Source organism: Lepidochelys kempii, chromosome 14 (assembly GCF_965140285.1).
Source record: "Lepidochelys kempii isolate rLepKem1 chromosome 14, rLepKem1.hap1, whole genome shotgun sequence".
NCBI lineage: Eukaryota > Metazoa > Chordata > Testudines > Cheloniidae > Lepidochelys > Lepidochelys kempii.
The window spans coordinates 46453402-46474700 of NC_136393.1; the positions used below are offsets into that span (position 1 = coordinate 46453402).

The 21299-nt window shown below is 49.1% G+C and overlaps 1 protein-coding gene across 4 annotated transcripts in view; it reads left to right on the forward strand.

Moving 5' to 3' along the window:
• The window catches only part of TRIM39 (tripartite motif containing 39), a 28496-nt gene that overhangs the window by 2264 nt on the left and 4933 nt on the right, over nt 1-21299 (forward strand). Inside the window, exons 2-8 of one of the 4 annotated variants that reach the window (XM_073311158.2) lie at nt 14331-14459; nt 15796-15940; nt 16193-16611; nt 17286-17381; nt 18204-18464; nt 19849-19871; nt 20629-20744. In XM_073311158.2, coding sequence (XP_073167259.1) covers nt 16198-16611; nt 17286-17381; nt 18204-18464; nt 19849-19871; nt 20629-20744 — 910 coding nt within the window. In that variant the 5' untranslated portion in view covers nt 14331-14459; nt 15796-15940; nt 16193-16197. The remainder of the gene's footprint in view (nt 1-14330; nt 14460-15795; nt 15941-16192; nt 16612-17285; nt 17382-18203; nt 18465-19848; nt 19872-20628; nt 20745-21299) is intronic. The other 3 variants (XM_073311157.2, XM_073311161.2, XM_073311160.2) reach the window with 3 other exon arrangements.

Genomic DNA, 21299 nt, shown 5'->3' on the forward strand with positions numbered 1-21299 from the left:
TGAGATATTACCAGCCGGGGGGGGAAGGACCTTTTGTACTGATAATCAAGGTGGGCCATTTCCAACAGTTGACAAGAACATCTGAGGAACCGTGGGGGGTAGAATAAACATGGGGAAATAGTTTTACTTTGTGTAATGACCCATCCACTCCCAGTCTCTATTCAAGCCTAAGTTAATTGTATCCAGTTTGCAAATTAATTCCAATTCAGCAGTCTCTCGTTGGAGTCCGTTTTTGAAGTTTCTTTGTTGAAGAATTGCAACTTTTAGGTCTGTAATCGAATGACCAAAGAGACTGAAGTGTTCTACGGCTGGTTTTTGAATGTTATAATTCTTGACGTCTGATTTGTGTCCATGTAGTCTTTTACGTAGAGACTGTCCAGTTTGACCAATGTCCATGGCAGAGGGGCATTGCTGGCACATGATGGCATATATCATATTGGTAGATGTGCTGGTGAACGAGCCTCTGATAGCGTGGCTGATGTGATTAGGCCCTATGATGGTGTCCCCTGAATAGATATGTGGACACAGTTGGCAACGGGCTTTGTTGCAAGGATAGGTTCCTGGGTTAGTGTTTTTGTTGTGTGGTTGCTGGTGAGTATTTGCTTCAGGTTGGGGGGCTGTCTGTAAGCAAGGACTGGTCTGTCTCCCAAGATCTGTGAGAGTGATGGGTCGTCCTTCAGGATAGGTTGTAGATCCTTGATGATGCGTTGGAGAGGTTTTAGTTGGGGGCTGAAGGTGATAGCTAGTGGTGTTCTGTTATTTTCTTTGTTGGGCCTGTCCTATAGTAGGTGACTTCTGGGTACTCTTCTGGCTCTGTCAGTCTGTTTCTTCATTTCAACAGGTGGGTATTGTAGTTGTAAGAATGCATTACCCTCTGATCCCACTGAGGGTTACCAAGAGAAACTACACCGTTTGCTCAAGAAACTCCCTGAAAAAACACAAGAACAAATCCGCACAGATACACCCCTGGAACCCCGACCTGGGGTATTCTATCTGCTACCCAAAATACATAAATCTGGAAATCCTGGACGCCCCATCATCTCAGGCATTAGCACCCTGACAGCAGGATTGTCTGGCTATGTAGCCTCCCTCCTCAGGCCCTATGCTACCAGCACTCCCAGCTATCTTCAAGACACCACTGCCTTTCTCAGGAAACTACAATCCATCGGTGAAAGAAGAAGAATAATGACTGGAAGTTTCTAAGGCCAGGTTGGATAAACCCCTGTCAGGGATGGCCTACGTTTACTTGGTCCTGCCTCAGCACAGGGGGCTGGACTTGATGACTTTTTGAGGTCCCTTCCAGCCCTACACTTATACGAGTCTCACTAACCTTATTATTTCCCTGTGAGATAGCCTATTAAGAATAAAGGCGGCTTGTACAGACAAACACAACACAAGAGGGCCCTACCCCAGGCTACTCACAATTTCCCACTTACATTAAGGCCTTAGGAGGAAGTTTGTTGTTATTTATTATGCTAACACCTAGAGATCAGGGACCCCGGTACAAAGAAACCATAAGAGCCAGTCCCTGACCTGAAGAGTTTACAGTCTAACTAGACAGGACGGGAGGTGGAAATGAAGGCACAACCAGAGAATCAGACTAACACGGCTGCTACTCAGAAACCTGTCCTACTTCAGTTTTCTAGTATCTAACCTAAATCTCCCTTGAAGCAGACTAAGCCCATTACTTCTTGTCCTTTCTTCAGTAAACATCGTGAACAATTGATCACATTCATCTTTATAACAGCCCTTAACATTTGAAAACTATTAGCAGGCCCCACTTCCGTTTTCTCTTCTGAAGACTAAACAGGCTGAGCTTTTTTTAACCTTTCCTCATAGGCCAGGTTTTCTGAGCCCTCCTCTGAACTCTCTTCCAACTTGTCCACCTTTTTTCCAAAGTGTGCCCAGAATTATACACAATACTCGAGCTGAGGCCTCACTAGTGCTGAGTCGAGCAGGACCGTCACCTTCCTTGTCTTACATATGACACTCATGTTAAGGCAACCCAAGAAGCAATCTCTTGGGCTCTGGGCATTTGGGGATAGCTGTTCCAAGATTCCCACGGTGCACTAGTCAATGTATGGACAAAGAGGTTGATTTCTCTTCAGTGCCTTTGGGTGGTAATTGAGATCTAGTTCTTGTTGTCAGTAGTTGGCTGCGCGTGTGTTCTCTGTGTCTGCTGTACTGGCTCTGGCCAGGTAGATGGCAGAGCAGACCTCGATTGAACTGCCCAAAAAGACCACAAACTCTGGTGCTTGGCCAGCTTTATTGCCGACAAAGCATGGTACTAGCACCCCATAGACTCTACAGGAATACTATTATATGTATGCCCATGACAAAGGACCAGCTCAGTCAGTGGTGGGACTTACCACTGCCACCTAGCCTGGACTAAGGGTTACGGCGAGGTACCTCAACATTTATAGACTGAAACAAACAATCGGGGATAAGCAACTTGCGTGTCACTTTACGTGTTTCATGACATGTTTGCTGTCTCCCCTTGTACCTTTATCGTGATGCTTCAGACAAAACGTCCCTATTAACCACCCGTCTTTGTGCTTTACTCCTGATGTTCTAGATCAAACACCCCCCATTCATCGCTTCTGTCAAACCATCTTGTGCCACGCTGGGGTGTCCCTGTGCTGGCCTGCTGGAATGTGTTTACATATTCAGTGTGTTTTAGCAACGCCATCCATACTTGTGCCAAGTTTACGTACCGGACAGTGAACTTGCTGGCAAGCATCTGCTTTTTGACAGGGCCTGACTTTTGCTCATAGCATAACTTTTGCTGACTTTGGTTCAGGCCTTAAGTCTTTCACCAGGCCCATGCTTCAGGCTCTGTCTTCCTACTATATTCCCCCTCCTTATGGCTTTTTCCTGGGAGGATGTTTACTCATCATCCCCGGGAAAACCATAATGCATGAACTTCGGATGACCCAGAGGGCTAAACACTGTTACATGGCCACCTTACATTACCATTCACACATTCATTCCCTGTCTGTCCTTTGGCCTGAACATTCACTCAATTAGATTTTCATTTGCAGTGTTCCTAGTCCCATATAGTGGTCCTGGGAATGTTAGGTCCGGGACTTTGGTTAAGGGATATAGTTTTAGAGTTGTTCTGAAATACTGCAGGAGATATTATTACAACGTGTCCCACAGTGCTATGTGTATGAGGAATAAACCAAAAATTTGGAGTAGTGACATCACAAATGAGGTCTTCGTATATACATTTTCTCTGTAATCGGTTACTATACAGTTTTGCCCATCCACTTTATAGGTTTCCCTTACCCAATGGTGACATCCAGCAGTAATTTTCACTGGGCAGGAAACAGGAGTGGCTCACTTATCTGTACCATTCATTTGGCCTGAATTATTGTGACCACGCACTGGAGTTGTGATGTCAACAACGTTCCTGGCATAACAAGCCACCGTGCGATGCTCTTTAGGTTTGCCTTGCTGCATGGTACACCAGTAGTTGACGTAGATACAGTTGTTTCTTTTAAACGCTGTCTACCAGATAAATTGATTACTGTCCGTTAAGTAGGTATCAAGTATTGCTGTGTCAGGGATTTAATGTTGGTAATATTGGAACAAGATTGTATTAAATAGCACATGCCTCAGTTAGGATGCACTGTCATTGACCCCAAATTATGACTGGTGCTAACAGGGAATTTGCCCATATGACCTGACATTGTCAGTTCTCCACTGTTTTTGTTATACACTGAGCGCAAAGCTAGTTAGCTGTGAATCACTAATAAGGTTAGGCAATTTTCTCTGGCTTTTTTTAATGTTCTCTAATGAGTTGGTTATGGAAGTTACTATGTAACTCTCATAAGCAATATAAATAATTTCTTTACCAATTTGGGGTTTTTTTTCTTGCCTTCATATTGTTTGCTGCCATTAGTTTGTTAATTTTTATTTGTGTTTGCTTAAACAGTTTAGCGATGTCGTGCACATTGTAAATGGTGCACTGTTTCTTCAGTAATTAGGCCCTTAAGATCATGAATTACAGGTTCAGAAACAGTTTCCACTGCCTGGTGGTCAAAATAGTTAATGTTTTGTTATATAAATGTTCATATTGTCCCTGTTCCAAATTGGTCCCCAGAGTCAAACAATCTTGAAATGCAACCCATAATTCCCTCTAGATTTTGAAGTCACCTATTTTAAGAGATCCCAGACGGCTGAATAGTCTCTTATCCAGCCCTTAATTCTTATCATTCCTGATAAGAAGCTAGTATATCAATTAACAAAGTATATGGCAATAACACAGTTGCTTTTACACAATAAAACCACAGGCATATGAATTCACTTTGCTCAGTAAGATACAGTTTAAATGGCAGTTAAACCTGGTCCAACTAGTGGATTCTAGCTGATTGCCTACTTAATTGTCCATAATATGGTAGTCTGAGGTGTACTTGACCAGTCTGTTGTTTATAAAGCACTTCATTTTTCTTACTTGATGCCAGGGGGTTTCTTCACTGTGCATTGATATCTTCTGGAATCTTTGGTCTGTGGGATGCACCCGTAAACAGCTTAAGTTGGTTAACATAGTAAAGGTTTGGCTTGTTTGCTTGTACATTTCTCTTGTTTTCAATAACCCAAATTTAGTACACAAATTAACTTAGTTTGTTTACACTGTAATAGGAACCAAGTCTTTTATAACACAAGGGATGCTTTTGTTATGATTTTCCCAATTCTTTAGCACAAATAGACCTGTTTTAGATACGTTTGCTTTTGTTGCATAGACATTCCTTTTTAGTAAATGTATGCATTACCAATTTTTTCATAATATAATGCTCAACTGCTAAAATGGGTGCTCACAGTCTTCTGTGAGAAGGTATATGGCTCTATCAAGGTTCCTTGCCCGCTCTGAACTCTAGGGTACAGATGTGGGGACCAGCATGAAAACCCCCAAAGCTTATTTATACCAGCTTAGGTTAAAACTTCCCCAAAACTATTTTACCTTTTGCCCTTGGACTTTATTGCTGCCACCACCAAGCGTCTAACAGATATATAACTGGGAAAGAGCCCACTTGGAAACGTCTTTCCCCCAAAAAGTCCTCCTCAAACCCTACATCCCCCTTTCCTGGGGAAGGCTTAATAAAAATCCTCACCAATTTGCATAAGTGAACACAGACCCAAACCCTTGGATTTTAAGAACAATGAAAAAGCAATCAGGTTCTTAAAAGAAGAATTTTAATTGAAGAAAAAAAGTAAAAGAATCACCTCTGTAAAATCAAGATGGTAAATACCTTACAGGGTAGTCAGATTCAAAACATAGAGAATCCCTCTAGGCAAAACCTTAAGTTACAAAAGTCACAAAAACAGGAATATACATTCCATTCAGCACAGCTTATTTTATCAGCCATTTCAACAAAACAGAATCTAACACATATCTAGCTAGATTACTTACTAAGTTCTAAGACTCCATTCCTGTTCTGTTCCCGGCAAAAGCATCGCACACACAGAGAGAGCCTTTGTTTCTCCCCCCATTCCAGCTTTGAAAGTATCTTGTCTCCTCATTGGTTATTTTGGTCAGGTGCCAGCGAGGTTATCCTAGCTTCTTAACCCTTTACAGGTGAAAGGGTTTTTCCTCTGGCCAGGAGGGATTTTAAAGGTGTTTACCCTTTATATTTATGACAGGCTCTCCCCGACTGAGCACTGTGTTTTAGGAAAAGTTAGTAACAGAATTTTTACCAAGCTTTTTAGAGTTAATTTGCTTGTGATCCCAATTCCACCTTTGTTAACTGTTTGAAAGCACAAACTTTACTAACCACTACTTCCCTTTAGCATAATATAAAAGAAGAGTATAAAAATTAAACCAAAATGAATTTCAAATGCAGGTCTATGGAGGGTATAAAACTTTCATGATGCTTGGTTGTATTTGGGAGACAAAGGTGGAAACCTGGTGAAATTGTTTGGTTAGCTTTAACATTTTGCAGTATAACCGGGCATGGTATATATGGTTATATTTTTTGACATTTTTTCTATGGCATTCTTATAACTATATTTCAATATTTAATAATGGTGAAAACAAGTTTATAAAAACCCAAATAAGAAATTGACATTGTGTTAATACCTTTACATTAATGTTGAGGTTTCCCCTTGCGTTTTTTCCTGTGATTAATAAAAAATCATTCTTTTTGTTTGCAATTGCATTATTTGTTGGGCAAAAGTATGTGTACATATATTTATAACTGAGGCCTTTTTGAGCTTTGCAAAAAAAATGGTATTATGATGGTTGTCCCACCACGATATTAAAATAGCGTGGTACCACTTATAATAACAAAGAGGATTACATTGACTTTTTTGCAACAAAATTAAAACAAAACACACAGCATCCAGCACAGGACAGCATACGTGACATACAGGACAACCTTACAATTAAAGGTGAATGGTGCCGGAATTGTTTTCATAACTAGACAAGATAAGGTGTTAAGAGCTTAGTTATTAAAGCCATGCATTCTAGAAAACAAACAGGTAAACAGAAGTTAAACATCTAAATAAGCCAGTTATATTTTTTTAAACTTTAATAAGAATGGATAAAAATGTATATTAAGTTATTTGCCCACTTTGTTATATTAATTTAGTAAGTTAGGCATTTTCCATTACTTTATATTTTATTTTTAAAACTCTGCTGTATGGAAATAAGGAAAACCCATGTTTCAAATATTAGTCAGTGGTTAGGATTAGAAGCAGAGTCTGCATTTCTGGTGCTTGGCAGCCCTGTCTTTAAGAAAGTTAGGTAAGTAATTCCAGCTGTTGCATTCCTGAAGGGTTAAAATAATTAATTCGCTGGACTTGTTTAGAATACAGTTTTTTGTTTTCTCGGTTTTGTTTTCAGTTGCTTCCTCTCTTTCTGTAATAACTACAACTTTTAAAACAAAGAGAGGGCAGAAGTGAAGAGAGGTCGGGGGTGGGGGGAAGTAACCTAGGAAGGGAGGCACCCAAATAAATTTGTTAGTCTCTAAGGTGCCACAAGGACTCATCTTTATTTTTGCTGCTACAGACTAACACGGCTACCACTCTGAAACTAGGAAGGGAGGGACACCTGAGCCAAGAGAGATCAATTAACTCTGTACGGTCATTTTAAAGTACAGGCAGGAGCAGCAAGTTTAGCAGACAGAGGATATAAAGGAAAACTAAGGGGTATGTACAAATATTTGAGAGAGAAGATTACATCATTAGCTGTGAGCGAGGAGTGGGGCTCAGTGGGTTGAAGCAATTGGGAACTCACACCCCTGGTTTTTATCCTGGCTCTGAGAGGAGAATGGGGGGGTCTTTATCTGCTCTTACAAAACCTGATTTTGTTCCCCCAGTGTCTGTTGTTTCTGTCTGCCTGCTAAATGGATTGCAGGAGCGTGTTTCTCTGCTGCAGTGAACCATTTCTGGGCAACTCCATGCGTTAATTCTTCGATTCCTCATCCTCTCGGTTTTTCACTTTGAAATTCTTTTGTATCTACTCCCCTGCAATCATGTCTCTTAAGGCAATGGTTTTCAAACTTTTTTTCTGGGGACCCAGTTGAAGAAAATTGTTGATGCCCACGACCCAGTGGAGCTGGGGATGAGGGGTTTTGGGCTGTGCAAGGGGCTGGGGCACATGGGTTGGGGTGGGGGGGGGGGAAATGAGGTGTTCAGGGTGTGGGAGGGGGCTCTGGGCTGTGGCAGGGGATTGGGGTACAGAAGGGGGTCAGGGCTCTGGGCTGGGGCCAGAGATGAGGGGTTTGGGTTGCAGGAGGGGCTCTGGGTTTGGGGGGGTCTCAGGACTGGGGCAGGGGATTGGGGCGCAGGGTTGGGGTGCAGACTTACCTCTGGCAGCTCCCGGTCAGCGGTGCAGCTGGGGTGCAGAGGCAGGCTTCCTGCCTGTCCTGGCACCGCGAACCGCGCTGCGCCCCAGAAACAGCCAGCAGCAGGCCTGGTTCCCAGGCAGAGGCGCACAAGCGCCCTTCCCCCCATCCCCCCAGTTCCCATTGGCTGAAAACCAGCCAATGGGAGTGCAGAGCCGGTGCTTGGGGTGGGGGCAGCGCGTGGAGTCCCGTGGCCCCCTGGCCTAGGAGCCAGACCCATTGCTGGCCACTTCCGGGGCCAGCGCTATGTCGGAAGAGGTAGGCACTAGCCTCCCTTAGCTCGGCAGCACCATCCTGGGAGCTTTTAATGTCCCAGTCAGTGGTGCCGATCAGAGCTGCCGCAACCCAGCACCTTACGTGCCGCGACCCACAGTTTGAAAAACACTGTCTTAAGATGCTCTGTTTACCCTACCGTTTTCTCCTGATTTACCGATGCAGTGAGAGTATTGTTTGCTACCTTTTCCTCCTGTGCACTTACTTGGTCATTCCCAATGTCTCCACTGCAGCACCCATTCCAGTCTTTCCATGTTCCATCTTTTAATTTTGCTCGGACCACCTGTTTCCCATTTCTGTCCCAGTTCTTCAAGCATTATCTAAATACCTGAAGCCCGGTGTCGCCCAACAAGGTTTATTACGAGGGGATGGCACTTTTCTTTTTTGCAGTTTTTCTACAGCTGTTTCCAATTTTCTGTTCTGTTCCTGTGCTTTCCAGTGTGCTCTGTTGCATTTGTAGCTTCTTTTAACTCTTTTTTGGTTTCTGCTACTTGCCCCGCCACTCTTGGGGCATGTTGTCTGAACCATTTAACAGCCGTGGTCATATTTGTTATTTTTTAAAGCCTTGGTCTCTGCCATCGCTTTACATATTCCAGTCCACGTTTCTGCACTGTCTTTTTTGAACGCATGTGAACCTCCTTTGCTGGCTACCCAGCGCATCCATACTTCATCAGACTCTGGAGATTGGAAGTGAGGGTGTAGCAAGGCAGAGCATTCACTGGCGTGGCACCTCCTGCTGGTTGGTCTGGGAATTAGCTCTTCAAGCTTTGCAGCGCCTCCTGCTGGCCAGTGTCTCCCTTGATGCCACCTGCTTCTCCCTTTTTTCCACCACACTTTAATTCAGGCCCCACGTCCCTCCCAGCCCGCGGTGCCCCTTTGCTCGGGCATTGCCCCCTGACAGGACCCCACACTCAGGGGTCCTCCCCTCCCTGGGGAACCCCAATCCCCCTGTAATGATGCTGCCCATGGGAGCAGCTGAGGTCACTCAATTAGGGTGAACTGTAAACAAAACGGGGCAGACAAAACCCCAAAAGCTGGTGGATATTCCAATACTTAGATTTACCAAGCCAGCACAAAACAGCTCGTGTATTACTTCACTGGTTACTCAGAAGTCCAAACAGCACAGTTCCCTTAAAGTGCCCAGCCTCCGGCCTCCATCCAGACACACATGTCAGATACGATGATGATTACTGAAAATCTTACCATATAAAAGAAAAGGTTCTTCCAATCCCAAAAGATCAGCCACACATCCAGGTCCAATTATAACTTAGATTTTATCCAAAATACACGCTTATAGTCAATTCTCGTTAACTAAAATTTATTAACCAACACTCTCTCTTTTCTTTTTTAAGAGATCAATATACCTACAGACTTGAATTCAATTCTTGCGGTTCAGATACAGAGCAGAGATGAGCTTGTAGTTGCCAGAAGTCCTTTTGGAAATAGTCTATAGGTTATAGTCCAGTGTCCATATTCAGGGTGACTCCAGTCAGTGACTGGGGATCTCAATCCTTATGGTTTAAGGTTTCCCCTTCTTGAAACCCAAAGCAGATCTGAGATGAAGAAGGATACTGTCCCAGGGTTTTTATACATTTCCAGCAGCCTCTTGGCCTGAGAAAACAGTAGGCTTAACTTCCCTTCTCCTAAACATCATGGTAATTAGCACAGGATAATTCATCCATTAAACAGTTCAGATACAGGTTACCACAATCTTCAGAGAGACAAATAGACAATAATACTATTGCCCTCCAGTGTCTTCCTAAATGTTAATATTCCTCTTTTGATCTTTGAATCAAAGCTATAGCCATAGACAAGACTTGGTTGCTTACATGACAAGACCTGAACAAACATCTACCCTTTTATCTCTAACAATGCAGACTTGCATTTCCAAGCTCTATTCATTTACATATCTTCCTAACCAGTCTTTAAAGTTCAGCCATGAATCAGGTTAGTTTGTGAGTTAATTAACTCTTTCTGGGCCTGTCACCTTTCAGTGAGATATTCTATTACACTCATAACGTCACACCCCCTAAGCCCACCTTGCCTCAGAGATCGACTGCCAGTCTTCATCTAGCTCCTTTTCTCAGGGGCAAATTGTAGGCTGAAATGGCCACTCATCATGGGCAAGGGGGTTTGGACCTGCTGCCTTTTCCTGGCCTGGCTGCACCACTGCAGCCTCAGTACCCCCACAGGCCTTGGGGCCTCGACTGGCCAGTGTTCCCCAGCTCTGCCTGTCCTTCTACAGCAAGGCTCTGTTTAAGATACACTTCTCTAGCTAGTAGCCAGGTCCTTCCCACTCCACCACTGGAGTGAGACTCCCTCTACCTGGCTCCCAGCCCTTTTATCAGGGCCAGCTGGACCCTAATCGGCTGTGGCCACACCTGCGGCTGCCAACCCAAACAGCCTCCTGCCAACCCAATCAGCCTCCCTCGCTGCTTTCAGCCCCAGCCCTCTCTAAGAGCTGACTTTTAACCCTTTCCGAGCCGGAGCGGGGTGACCGTCCTGCTACAGAGAGAATAAGGGGATTCTCTAACTCGGGGTTTTCTGCCATGTTAGACCACAATTCCTACAGTGGGAAGCTCGCCTACTTACCAAATCAGCAGTCGGGGTCACCAACGTTGTCAGTTGTTGGCTGCGTGTGTGTTCTCTGTGTGTGCTAGGTACCGGCTCTGGCCAGGTAGAAGGCACAGCAGACCTCCAGCGAACTGCCCGGAAAGACCACAGACTTGATTTAGTGGTGAAGGCGCTCGGCCAGGTTTATTGCCAACAACGCAGGGTGCTAGCTCTCCACACGCTCTAGAGGAACATTAGTCCATGTATGCCCGTGACAATGGACCAGCTTATCAGTGGCAGGGCTTTCCACCACCAAGTTACGGCAAGGTACCTCAGTGTTTATAGATTGAGACAGACAATCTGGGATAAACAACTTGGGTGTCACCTTACCTGTTTCATGACATGTTTGTTACCTCCCCTTGTACCTTTCTCCTCCTGCTTCAGACAAAACATCCCTCTTCACCACCCGTCTTTGTACTTTATTCCTCATGTTCCAGACAATACGCCCCCATTCATCACTTCTGTCAAACCATCTCGCGCCAGGCTGGGGTGTCCCTGTGCTGGCCTGCTGGAATGTGTTTACGTATTCAGAGTGTTTTAGCAACGCCATCCATACTTGTGCCAAGTTTATGTACCAGACAGTGAACTTGCCGGCAAGCACCTGTTTTTTGACAGACTTTTGCTCATAGCGAACCTTTTCCTGACTTTGGTTCAGGCCACAGGTCTTCCCCCATGCTCAAGCTTCAGGCTCTGTCTTCCTACTACCGTTCTGATACCTCACAACACGCCAGCCTTCAAATGCTTTTACCAGTCCAGTCTGGCAATTCCTAGGCCTCCAGCACTCTGATTGATCTGTTGATGTGAAGGGAGCCTAAGAAAATTCACTCCACCCTAGGTGATTGTTGGAGAGCGAGGCAATCAAATCCTTCCCTGACAGCCCCTGCTAATTGAGTGCGCCATCCTAGAGGGAACAATCCCACAGGTGCCCAGAAGTGGAGGCCAGGTCGGATCAGCCGCTGGAGCCCCCCAGAGGGAGGCAGGACTTTAGAATGACGTTCACACAATAATTTTAGTTTGGGAAGAGGGGAGCTGTCGAGGGACTGGACTGAGGGCTTCAAAATCGCGAATGCGAGGACGTTCACATTGATGGTCTGGTGGATCTCCGTCAAATGCTTGGGGTTTCCAGAGGAGCGTAAGGGAGTGAAATTCAATAGTATTTGGCTACCACCTCGCTTACGCTGTCTTGGAAACCCCAGCCTCAATACTGAGCTGGTTGGTGGACTCGAAGAATCTGCGGAGGTGTCACTGTGGCAGGGATGTCAACGTGGTGAGGGGGACTGGCTGGCTCACAGGATACAGGCCCTTTTGCCTCTCGGGATGCCAGCTCTGGTCTGGCTCCACAATGGAAGGACTGGAGGACTGTTGGCCGATGGAGAATGAGACCTTTCCCCTCTAGGGGTTACTGGCTACAATCTAGGTCAGTAGTGACTGAAAGGCCTTCCTGTTTGAGGGCCGTTCTGCATTCATGAGACTAGTTGGTGGATATCAGTCAGACCTCTGCCAGGGCATCGGAAAACAGCAGCCCCTTTGCTACTCTCTAGCTCCCTTGTTGGGAAACTTAGCAAAGGGTCAAGGAGTGAATGGGCCACAGAGGTTGCACATCCTTCTTACACACAGGAGCCATGATCCCAGTCCTGCCGGCACTAACCACTAGACCCTTCTTTCCTCCCAGAGCCAGGAATAGAACCCAGTCCCTGCTCTGACCACTGGACTCCACTCCTTTCAGTTTGGTGTCATACATTTTTATAATCAAAACCTCCCCTTTTATTTCAGTGTGGAGCAGCCCCAAACATGTTTAATTTGCAGAAGCTGTTCCCAAAACCCATTTCAGTGATCACTGATTTTTTTCTAACTCCCTTTCTCAAAGGCTAGCGGGGTGGCTGAACGAAATTGAAAGTAATACATTGAAAATGATCTGTCTTAGGTACTACAGCAATAGAGGCCTGAGCGCCTCACAATCTTCTATGTATTTGTTTTCACAGTGCCCCTATAAGGCAGGGCAGTGCTGTTTTCCCATTATATAAATGGGGAAACTGAGGCACAGAGACTAAGCAGCTTGCCACGGTCACACAGGGACTCTGTGGCAGAGCTAGTAACTGAACCCAGAACTCCCTGACCCTAGGCCAGCACCTTAACCCCCTGGGCCATGATAAAACGGACAGAAGGAAATACAATAACTCCTCTCTTAACGTTGTAGTTAAAAGTGAAACGATGTTAAGTGAATCCAATTTCCCCATAAGAATGAATGTAAATGGCGGGGTTAGGTTCCGGGAAATTTTTTTCTTGCCATACAGTTCAGTATAAATAGTTGGGAGGTGCCCCTGTCTTACCCCACACAGGCACAGCCCCTGGCACTGGGGACAGTGAGGCAGGCAAGGAAGCTGAAGGTGCTGTAGGCTAGGAGAAGCACGTTGCGCACAGCAGCAGCAGCTTCCCCTACTCTGCAAGCACCTGGAGCAGGGGGCTCAACCCTCAGCCCGCACACTCCACCCCTTCCCCCAAGCCCCCACCCTTAACCCTCCTCTTCTTCCCCCCCCCCTTTACTCCTCAGGCTGCGTCCTCCCTCCTCTCCCCTGCCTCCTGCCCACGGCAATCAGCTGGTTTGTGGTGTTCAAGAGGCAGGGAGGGAGGGGGAGCCTGCGCGCCATGTCCTCCCTCTTCCCCCCCATCCCTCCTGAACGCCACAAGCCAGCTGATTGCTGCGGGCAAGAGGCAGGGGGAGGAGCGGGAGGGTGCTGATCTGGGAGGGCGGATCTGCCGGCAGGCGGGAGGCGCTGTGCGGGGGGGAACGTGTAGGGAAGCTGGTGGGGGCCGCCAGCTGTGGACAAAGCAGGCAGCCAAATGATGTTATAGCAAAGCATTGCACAACTTTAAATGGAGCATGTTCTGTAATTGAGCAGGGACGTAAGATCGAAACAGTGTTAAGCGAGAGGACGTTAAGTGGGGAGTTACTGTACTATATTTTGCACAGTTAGGCTGTGGAACTTATTGCCTTAGGACAGGGGTCTCCAAACTGCGGGCCGGATGCGGCCCGGGATTTCCATTTGTCCGGCCCTCCAACCAACAGGGGAGAAGCAAACAGCTGAGTAGGCACAGCCAGCAGGCAGGGGGAGGGGCCACCGGCAGCAGCTCGCGGAGGGGTGGGGGGGGTAGTTCAGCTGAGCTGTGCGGAGGGGTGAGTGCCCCTGGGAGCCAGGGTCCTCCCAAAAGGGGAGCCAACTTAGAGTAAAAATACAAGCCAGATGCTTAATTACGATCTCCAATAAATGGAGTAAAGAAGATGGAAATTAACAATTTCATAATGGTTAAATTTTAGCTACAGAACTAATAGACCCAAACAGTCCCAACCAACAATGGGAACATGGAGCTTCTCTTACCAAAGTACAGCCAAACCTTCAGTCCTTTGTCATTTGCTTCAGCAGAGCAGGCACGTGTAGCAGGCACAGGGAGAAGGGAGCTGGCATGGGTCAGAGCAGACCCAAAAAGGGGAGCCTGATTTCGAATTTAATGAAAACTGACACAATAGCGTAGTGTTGTTTTTTTAACGATTTTTCATATATTTTGCATATATTTGCATATATTTAATTTCTTTCACAGTCGCTTCGGCCCACGAAGCCCCTTCAGAAATCTAATATGGCCCTCGTCTCATAAAGTTGGGAGACCCCTGCCTTAGGATATCGCTGAGGTGAAGAGCTAGTGGAATTCTAAATAGCTTTGGACATTTAGGTGGGTAATAAAAATATCTGGAGTTGGAAAACTGCGACCCCTTTTTGACCTGAGCTGTTAGCTAGTGATCCAACTCTGCAGGTTGTTACCATTAGGAGGAGAAATTGGTGATGGAGTCAGGTGTTTCTTTGATGCAGTCCCTGTTTATTTACAAAGTTCTGTTTCCCTGAACACAGGAGGAATCGAACAGGAAACAGTCTCAAGACCTTTTCCCATCAGCACTCTGCCCAAAAGCACTCTCTCTGCTTTTTCTTAGGGTCACAGCCTCGCTGCTTTTTCTGGCTGGCCTGAGCTTTCTTAGAAACTTAGTAATGTGGGGCTGGAAGGGACGTCAAGAAAGTCATCTAGTCCACCCCACCTCCCCACACTGAGACAAGATGGAGCATAGCTTATTCTTGCTGTCTTTTCTGTCAGCTTCTCTGCTCTTTCTGCTGCTTCTCTCACAGACACACGCAGCTCCAACATCCTCTCCACCACTTAACTCACCAGCAGTGTGTTGCTTTTTGGGGGGCCATGACCCGTGCCTGTGTTTTGGGTGGTGGCTTCCATTGTTTCAACTATCTGGTTCCGTAAAAGAGCTTAATTGTTTTCTTAAATTTATCCAGAATGGAAGGAGACTGGTTCACCCATTTGCTTCAGTTAAGTTTAACCCAACCCATAATAATAATAATAAATTAATATGTATTTTAAACTAGTTTTGGCTGAGCTAAAAACCCTCCTGGTGCATGAACCGACTTCTGACTACTGGGGGCTGAGGTAGATTTTCCTAGGAACATGTTATCCCATCGTTGGCCACTGGGGGGTGTCTCTTGTGTCTTCCTCTGAAGCATCTCATGCTCGGGCCAGTTGGAGATAGGATATTGAGATAAAAGACCCCCAGTCCTCTTTCCTATGTCCATAAGTAGGTGTCAACAGAACCCCCAAGATGTTTCTAAAGCAGTCTGGGTATAAATCTCTCTTTTCAGTGGATCAAGTTTGACCTGCTTTGTATCTGTGATAAAATCCGACCAGTTCTCCAGTCTTCCACTGAGACTTCCAGGATAGACAGGACTTGAATTTCTAATTGTGGGATGGGAGGCGAGGTGAAGAAATTAGTTTAGCCCTTTTAGGCCATCACTGTGTATCACAAAGAAGCAACAGTACCCAGCTTGATCTCCTCCTCAACTGGAGGAGGGGGCGTCAGCTGCAGCCACTTTCGGGGGTGGTGCCTCAGAGCCGATCACGTGTATAACACAGGAGTGCTCCGGTGACTCTTGACGATCATGTGATGTTTGGGCTCCTTGTAATGGAATTGTTTCCCATACGACATCCACGTTTCCGCACTCTGTGCCCTCAGCTTACCGCTGCCCAGATTGTGGGAGAGGGCACCACTTGCCCAGAGCCACTGAGAGATCCACGGAGCGTGTTGGGGATCAGCTGCTGGCTCGTCGCTGCAGCCTGCTGCGAATGCTCAATCCATTCTTGTGGAGTGAAACCAAAAAGTGAGTGGGATCTTCTCTCTCCTCCCGACTGTTTGATGAAAGGCCCCATGTCCCATTCCACACACACCCTGAGCCAGCCAGTCCCTCTGCCCTGGGGCTGGATCTGAGCCAGCGCCCCCTAGAGGGGAAAGGCCCCATTCCACACAACCCCAAGCCCATCAGTCCCTCTGTGCGGGGGCCAGATCAGAGCTGGCTCTCCCTGGAGGGGAAAGGCCCCCATTCCCACACAGCTATTTCCCCCTTGTCTTGCAGGTACCATGGCTACCACCAACCCCCTGGAGAACCTGCAGGTGGAGGCTAGCTGCTCCGTCTGCCTGGAGTACCTGAAGGACCCGGTCATCATCGACTGTGGCCACAACTTCTGCCGGGTCTGCATCACCCGCTGGTGGGAGGAACTGAACCGGGACTTCCCCTGTCCCGTCTGCCGCAAGACCTTCCGCCACCGCACCCTCAAGCCCAACCGGCAGCTGGGCAACATGGTGGAGATAGCCAAGCAGCTGCAGGCCACCAAGCGCAAGGTGCGGGACGAGAGCTTGTGTGGGAAGCACAACGAGGTGCTCAACCTCTTCTGCAAGGAGGACCAGGAGGCCGTCTGCCTGGTGTGCGAGATCTCCCACGACCACCGCTCCCACACCGTGGTGCCCCTGGACGACGCCTCCCTGGAGTACAAGGTGGGAGGCTGCCGAAGAGGTGACACCCAGGCCTTTCCCCAGGGCCGGTGCTTTACAGTCCATGAGCTGGAGAAGGTTTCCCAGGGTCCCTCTAGCATCTGTCTTCACTGTAGAGCTAGCCCAAGTTCTAACCCACCCCCCTCATCCATATGTAGCCCTCGGGTGCCGCTTTCACTCACCCTCATCCAGTGAGGATGCAGGCTAAATCTCTCCAGAGCTGGTTGTCCTCCAGTGCCTTCCCACAATGCCACCTGTGTCCCCGGAAGGACAGACAAGTTTTCCCACAATTCACTGGGAAAGAATCAGCTCTGATTACCGCAGTGCTGAGATCCAGGGGATATGCCCCCAGAAGTCCTAATGATACACACAGGGGAGCGCAGCACCAGTGGAGTCTAGCGGGTGAGAGCAGTGGGGGCTGGGAGCCAGGACTTCTGGGCTCTGTCCCCAGCTCTGTGAGTGGTTAGATGAGGGTGGACTGAGACTGGACTGTCCATAGGGGACTGGGTTCTTCTCTGGCCTTGACTGTGCCTCCCAACAGCTGTAAGCCCTTTTCCTTACCATAGCGCCACCCATGGCCCATCTAAATGCTAGGGAACTGACCATCTGGTTACTGCTGATTTGAGCCTGAATCTTGTGGCTGGATCCAGCTTGTTAAATGTTCTTTGTCCTCCCAGGAGAAGCTGCAGCAATGTCTGGAGCCTCTGGAGCGGAAGCTGCAGGACATTGCCCACTGCAAATCCCAGGAGGAGAAGAAACCCGGAGAGCTGAAGGCAGGTGGCAGGGGCTCAGGGGTTTGCTCTGTCACCTGTGGCTGGGTCATCCATCAGATGTGCTGATCCAGCCATGAGTTGCGGAGCTGGGTTGGGCAGGGTCCCAGCTTGGATAGGAGACCTGCGGGAGGCCTTAGTAGGGGGCACTCTCCCCTCACAGTCAGTGCTGGCTCCCAATGCCCCAGTCTAATGCTAGGGGGCACTGTGCTTCTGGAAGTGCCATCTTTGAGACATGTCAGAAACCCTGCTTGTGTGAGATGAGTGAAGATCTCCTGTTGCTTATCTCAGGAGTCACAGCACTGCCCCTGGGGTCCAAATCCCAACTCAGGTGGCTCCGTTCTGCCTCCATGAGCCCCCTGCAGTCTGGTTTCAGGTGGATATGGGGCTCCCCTTTGCATCCTCCCCCACGCTATTCTGCGGCTTTGCCTCGCGGTATCACAGCCGCCGCACTCCGCCCCAGAGGTGGCTGCATTTTGACAGCCGGTGGAGCAATCTACATGTACGCTCTGCAAAGAGAATAACCATCTCTGCCCACCTATAGAGAGGTCCCAGCCGGGTTCCCACTGCACTCAGCTCCTCTCTGTTCAGCTCTGTGGAGACATCCCACACAAATGCACCTGGGATAATCTCTCTAGTTGGACCTGGGGCAACACCACCACCATCACCTGGGATCCCCAGGTCTGGGGAACACCCCCCGTCCTGAAACCCCCTGCTCCCTTCCTCTGTAGCCAGATCTGGGGAGACCCCCTGTTCTGCTGCTCTGTGGCCAGATCTGGGGGAGACCCGGGCTCATCCCTTGCCTTTCCCCATACCTGACTCCAGCTTGGTCCTCCCCTCTCCCCGCCACTGCAGAGAAAGGTGGAGAGCCGTCGGCAGCTGATTGTGAGTGAGTTTGAAGAGCTGCACCAGTTCCTGGAGGAGGAGCAGCAGGTGCTGCTCCGACGATTAGAGGAGGAGGAGAAGGAGATCCTGCAGAAGCTAAAGGACAACGTGGCCCAGTTGTCAGACCACCGCCTCTCCCTCAACCAGCTCATCACTGAGATTGAGGAGAAGTGCCTGCAGTCGGGCATCGAGATGCTCAAGGTGAGGAGCCCTGAGGGGCATCCTCTTTTCCTGGCCCTTAGGTTGGTACCCAGCAGGACGTGGCTGAATCCCTGGGCAAGCACGCGGATTTCCATCCTACCCACAGAGATTTCTCCAGAGAGGCTCAAAATGGCACCCCTGTCTGGAGTTTCCAGAGTGGGGGAGTTGAGGGACCTCTGTCCTCCAGAGCTTCCTCCCAAGCCACTTCCAGCTCTTAAGGCTGGAGGAAGCAGCCAGAATTCCCATCCGATCCCTGGAGCTCCCACCCCAGGAGTCTCCTGAGCCCACCGAGGGGCACTGTTGGACATCTCCATACGGATATGGATGGAGCTCCGTCTCCATCTAAGGAGGCACCCAGAATTTCCATCCTGTCACAAGAGTTTCTTCTGGGGCCTATTCTGAGCTTGCTTCTCAGATACCTGGCTGGCTTTGGAGGAAGACTTCCTGGAGAATCCATAACAAGGACATTTAACCAGAGGTGCCTTGGAGCTTCCTGCCAAGGGACCGGCCACCTCCTTCGGCCTTGTCTGCCTCTAGCACAGAGACCATTCTACTGGCCTGCAAGTGCTTGCACCAGGGTAGCTTATTCCACTTTGGCAAAGTGAAATAAGTTAGACTGGTTCCAGTCTCCACCTTGTCCCAGCATAAGTCTGTCAGTAAAGTCTCACACCCCCCAACCAGCATAGCTATTCTACAGGCGTAGACCAGGCTTTGGCCATCAGGAGGTCCCACTTGGATGGGTCAGCATGACTTTGTTGGGAGGAGGGAGGTTTAGGGACCTCTCTCTCTCTCAAGAGCTACTTCCTGACTCCTTGGTCTGCTCTGCTCCTTAGAGGTGCCCCACTGAGGATCTTAGAAGGGCTCCGACTGGAGCTCTGGCCGGACCCAGAGAAGGCCCTTGTATCTCCCAGGTGTCCTCAACGTGGTGGGGGAAACCTGGCCCCTGAGATGTCGTCGCATGCAGATGTGCAAAGAGCCGAGACCTTCCGAGGCTGAGCCACGAGCTCTGTGGTTGAGCCACTGCCCATCAAGGAGGCTGTCGTGCCGGGGGAAGGTCTGGGAGGTCCGTTGCTTTGCTGGAGACGTCTCAAACCAGGATGGGCCAGAACGCTGGGGACCTAGATATAGGGGGCCAAGCCTGGCTGCCTGTTGGGACTGGGCGAGATGGGCCCTGTTTGGGGCATCTTCAGCTCTGATAGGCAAAGCATTGGGGGATAGGATGTAGGAGACGATCCTGGCATAGGTGGTGGACGGGCCTTGATGGGGAATCTCTCTGGGGAGCAGGCGGTGGGAGACCTGTCCCACCCTGGGGTTTGGGCAGCTTGGATACTGCCTGACCAAGTCCTGGAACCTCCTTTGATCCACTTCTTTTCTCTTCCTGTAGGACATAAAGAGCACCCTGGAAAGGTAAGGCCTCCATTTCCCAGCCCTCACCCTGGGAGGTGAAGACAGCACCGTCCAACCCTCTGCTCTCAAAGGGGAAAGGATCTGAACAGGGCCGGGGCCTAGTGGGTGGGTCAGAGCTGCAGGAATGGACAAACAACTGAGCCAGCCCATGTCTTGGACCAAAATATCAGAGTGGGGTCTGGTGGCTTAGGGTGGGGGCGCTGGGAGTCAGGACTCCTGGGTTCTATCCCCAGCTCTGGGAGGGCAGTGCGGTCCACTGGTTAGAGTGGGGGGGTGCTGTGAGTCAGGACTCCTGGGTTCTGTGCCCAGCTCTGGAAAGGGAATAAGGTCTAATGGGTTACAGCAGTGGAGGCTGGGAGCAAGGATTCCTGAACTCTGGGAAGGGAGTGGAGTCTATTGGTTAGAGCAGGGGAAGGGGGACTCGGAGTCAGGACTCCTAGATTCTGTTGCTGGCTTGGCTCGTTGTTTGGCTTCTCCGTGCCTCAGTTTCCCCCTCCTAGCCCTGTGTCTCAGGTGCAGGCAGGGTTTGTGAGGCAGGATAAGTGTCTCTGAAATGCTCCGTGTTAACAGTCCTGCCCTTCCTCTCAGAGTGCCTGGAGGAGAACTATGTTACAGGCCATGCGGTGCTCAGATCCGACAGTGACTGTGGCAGACAGGTACCTTGGATAGGGTAGGCCAGGGCTCTGGCCCTGTGGGCCCCTGTGCTGGGAGCTCAGACCCAGCTGATGTGGTGCTAGCTGTATGTCGCCCCCTTCAGGTGTGAGACGGTGCAGACCATGGAACTGGCCTCGGTCCCCATCAAGCTGGAGAAGAATTTCTGCAGCTTCCCGCGGCAGTACTTTGTCCTGCGCAAGATCATCAAGAGGCTGATCGGTGAGTGGGGCTGCTGAGGGCTCTGCCGTGGGTGGGGTCCCTTCCTTCCCTGGTCGTGGGGAGCTGGTCCCTCTCCCACCCTGTTCGCCAGAGAACATACAGGGCCTGGGAACCCTGCTGGCTCTGAAGGCGTCGATGCCTTGGTTAGCGTGAACCGGGAGGGGTAGAATGAGCAGGACCCTCCTCCCAGTGCATTTGGGGGCCATTGGGGGAGGGGAGGGGGAAGAGAAGTGAAAAGGGTGCTGTGGGAAGGTTTGTGGGGGAGGGGGGCCATGGAGGTGGGTTGTGGGGGGCATGAGGCTGAGAGACTGGGGGCACTGGTTTGGAGGAGGTCAGTGGGGAGATCAGTTGGGTCTGTTTGGAGGCGGAGGGGACTGGCACGGAGGGGATTTGGGAAGGGTTGGCGGGGACGTCAGGTGGGATGAGTGGGGAGGTCAGTTGGGAAGGGGTGGGGGGAGATGAGGTTAGTCGGGGGGTCAGTTGGGAGAGGGTGTGGGCCTGGCATGGGGGGATTCGGGAAGGGGGCGGCAGTGGGGTTGGGTGAGGGGTGAGTGG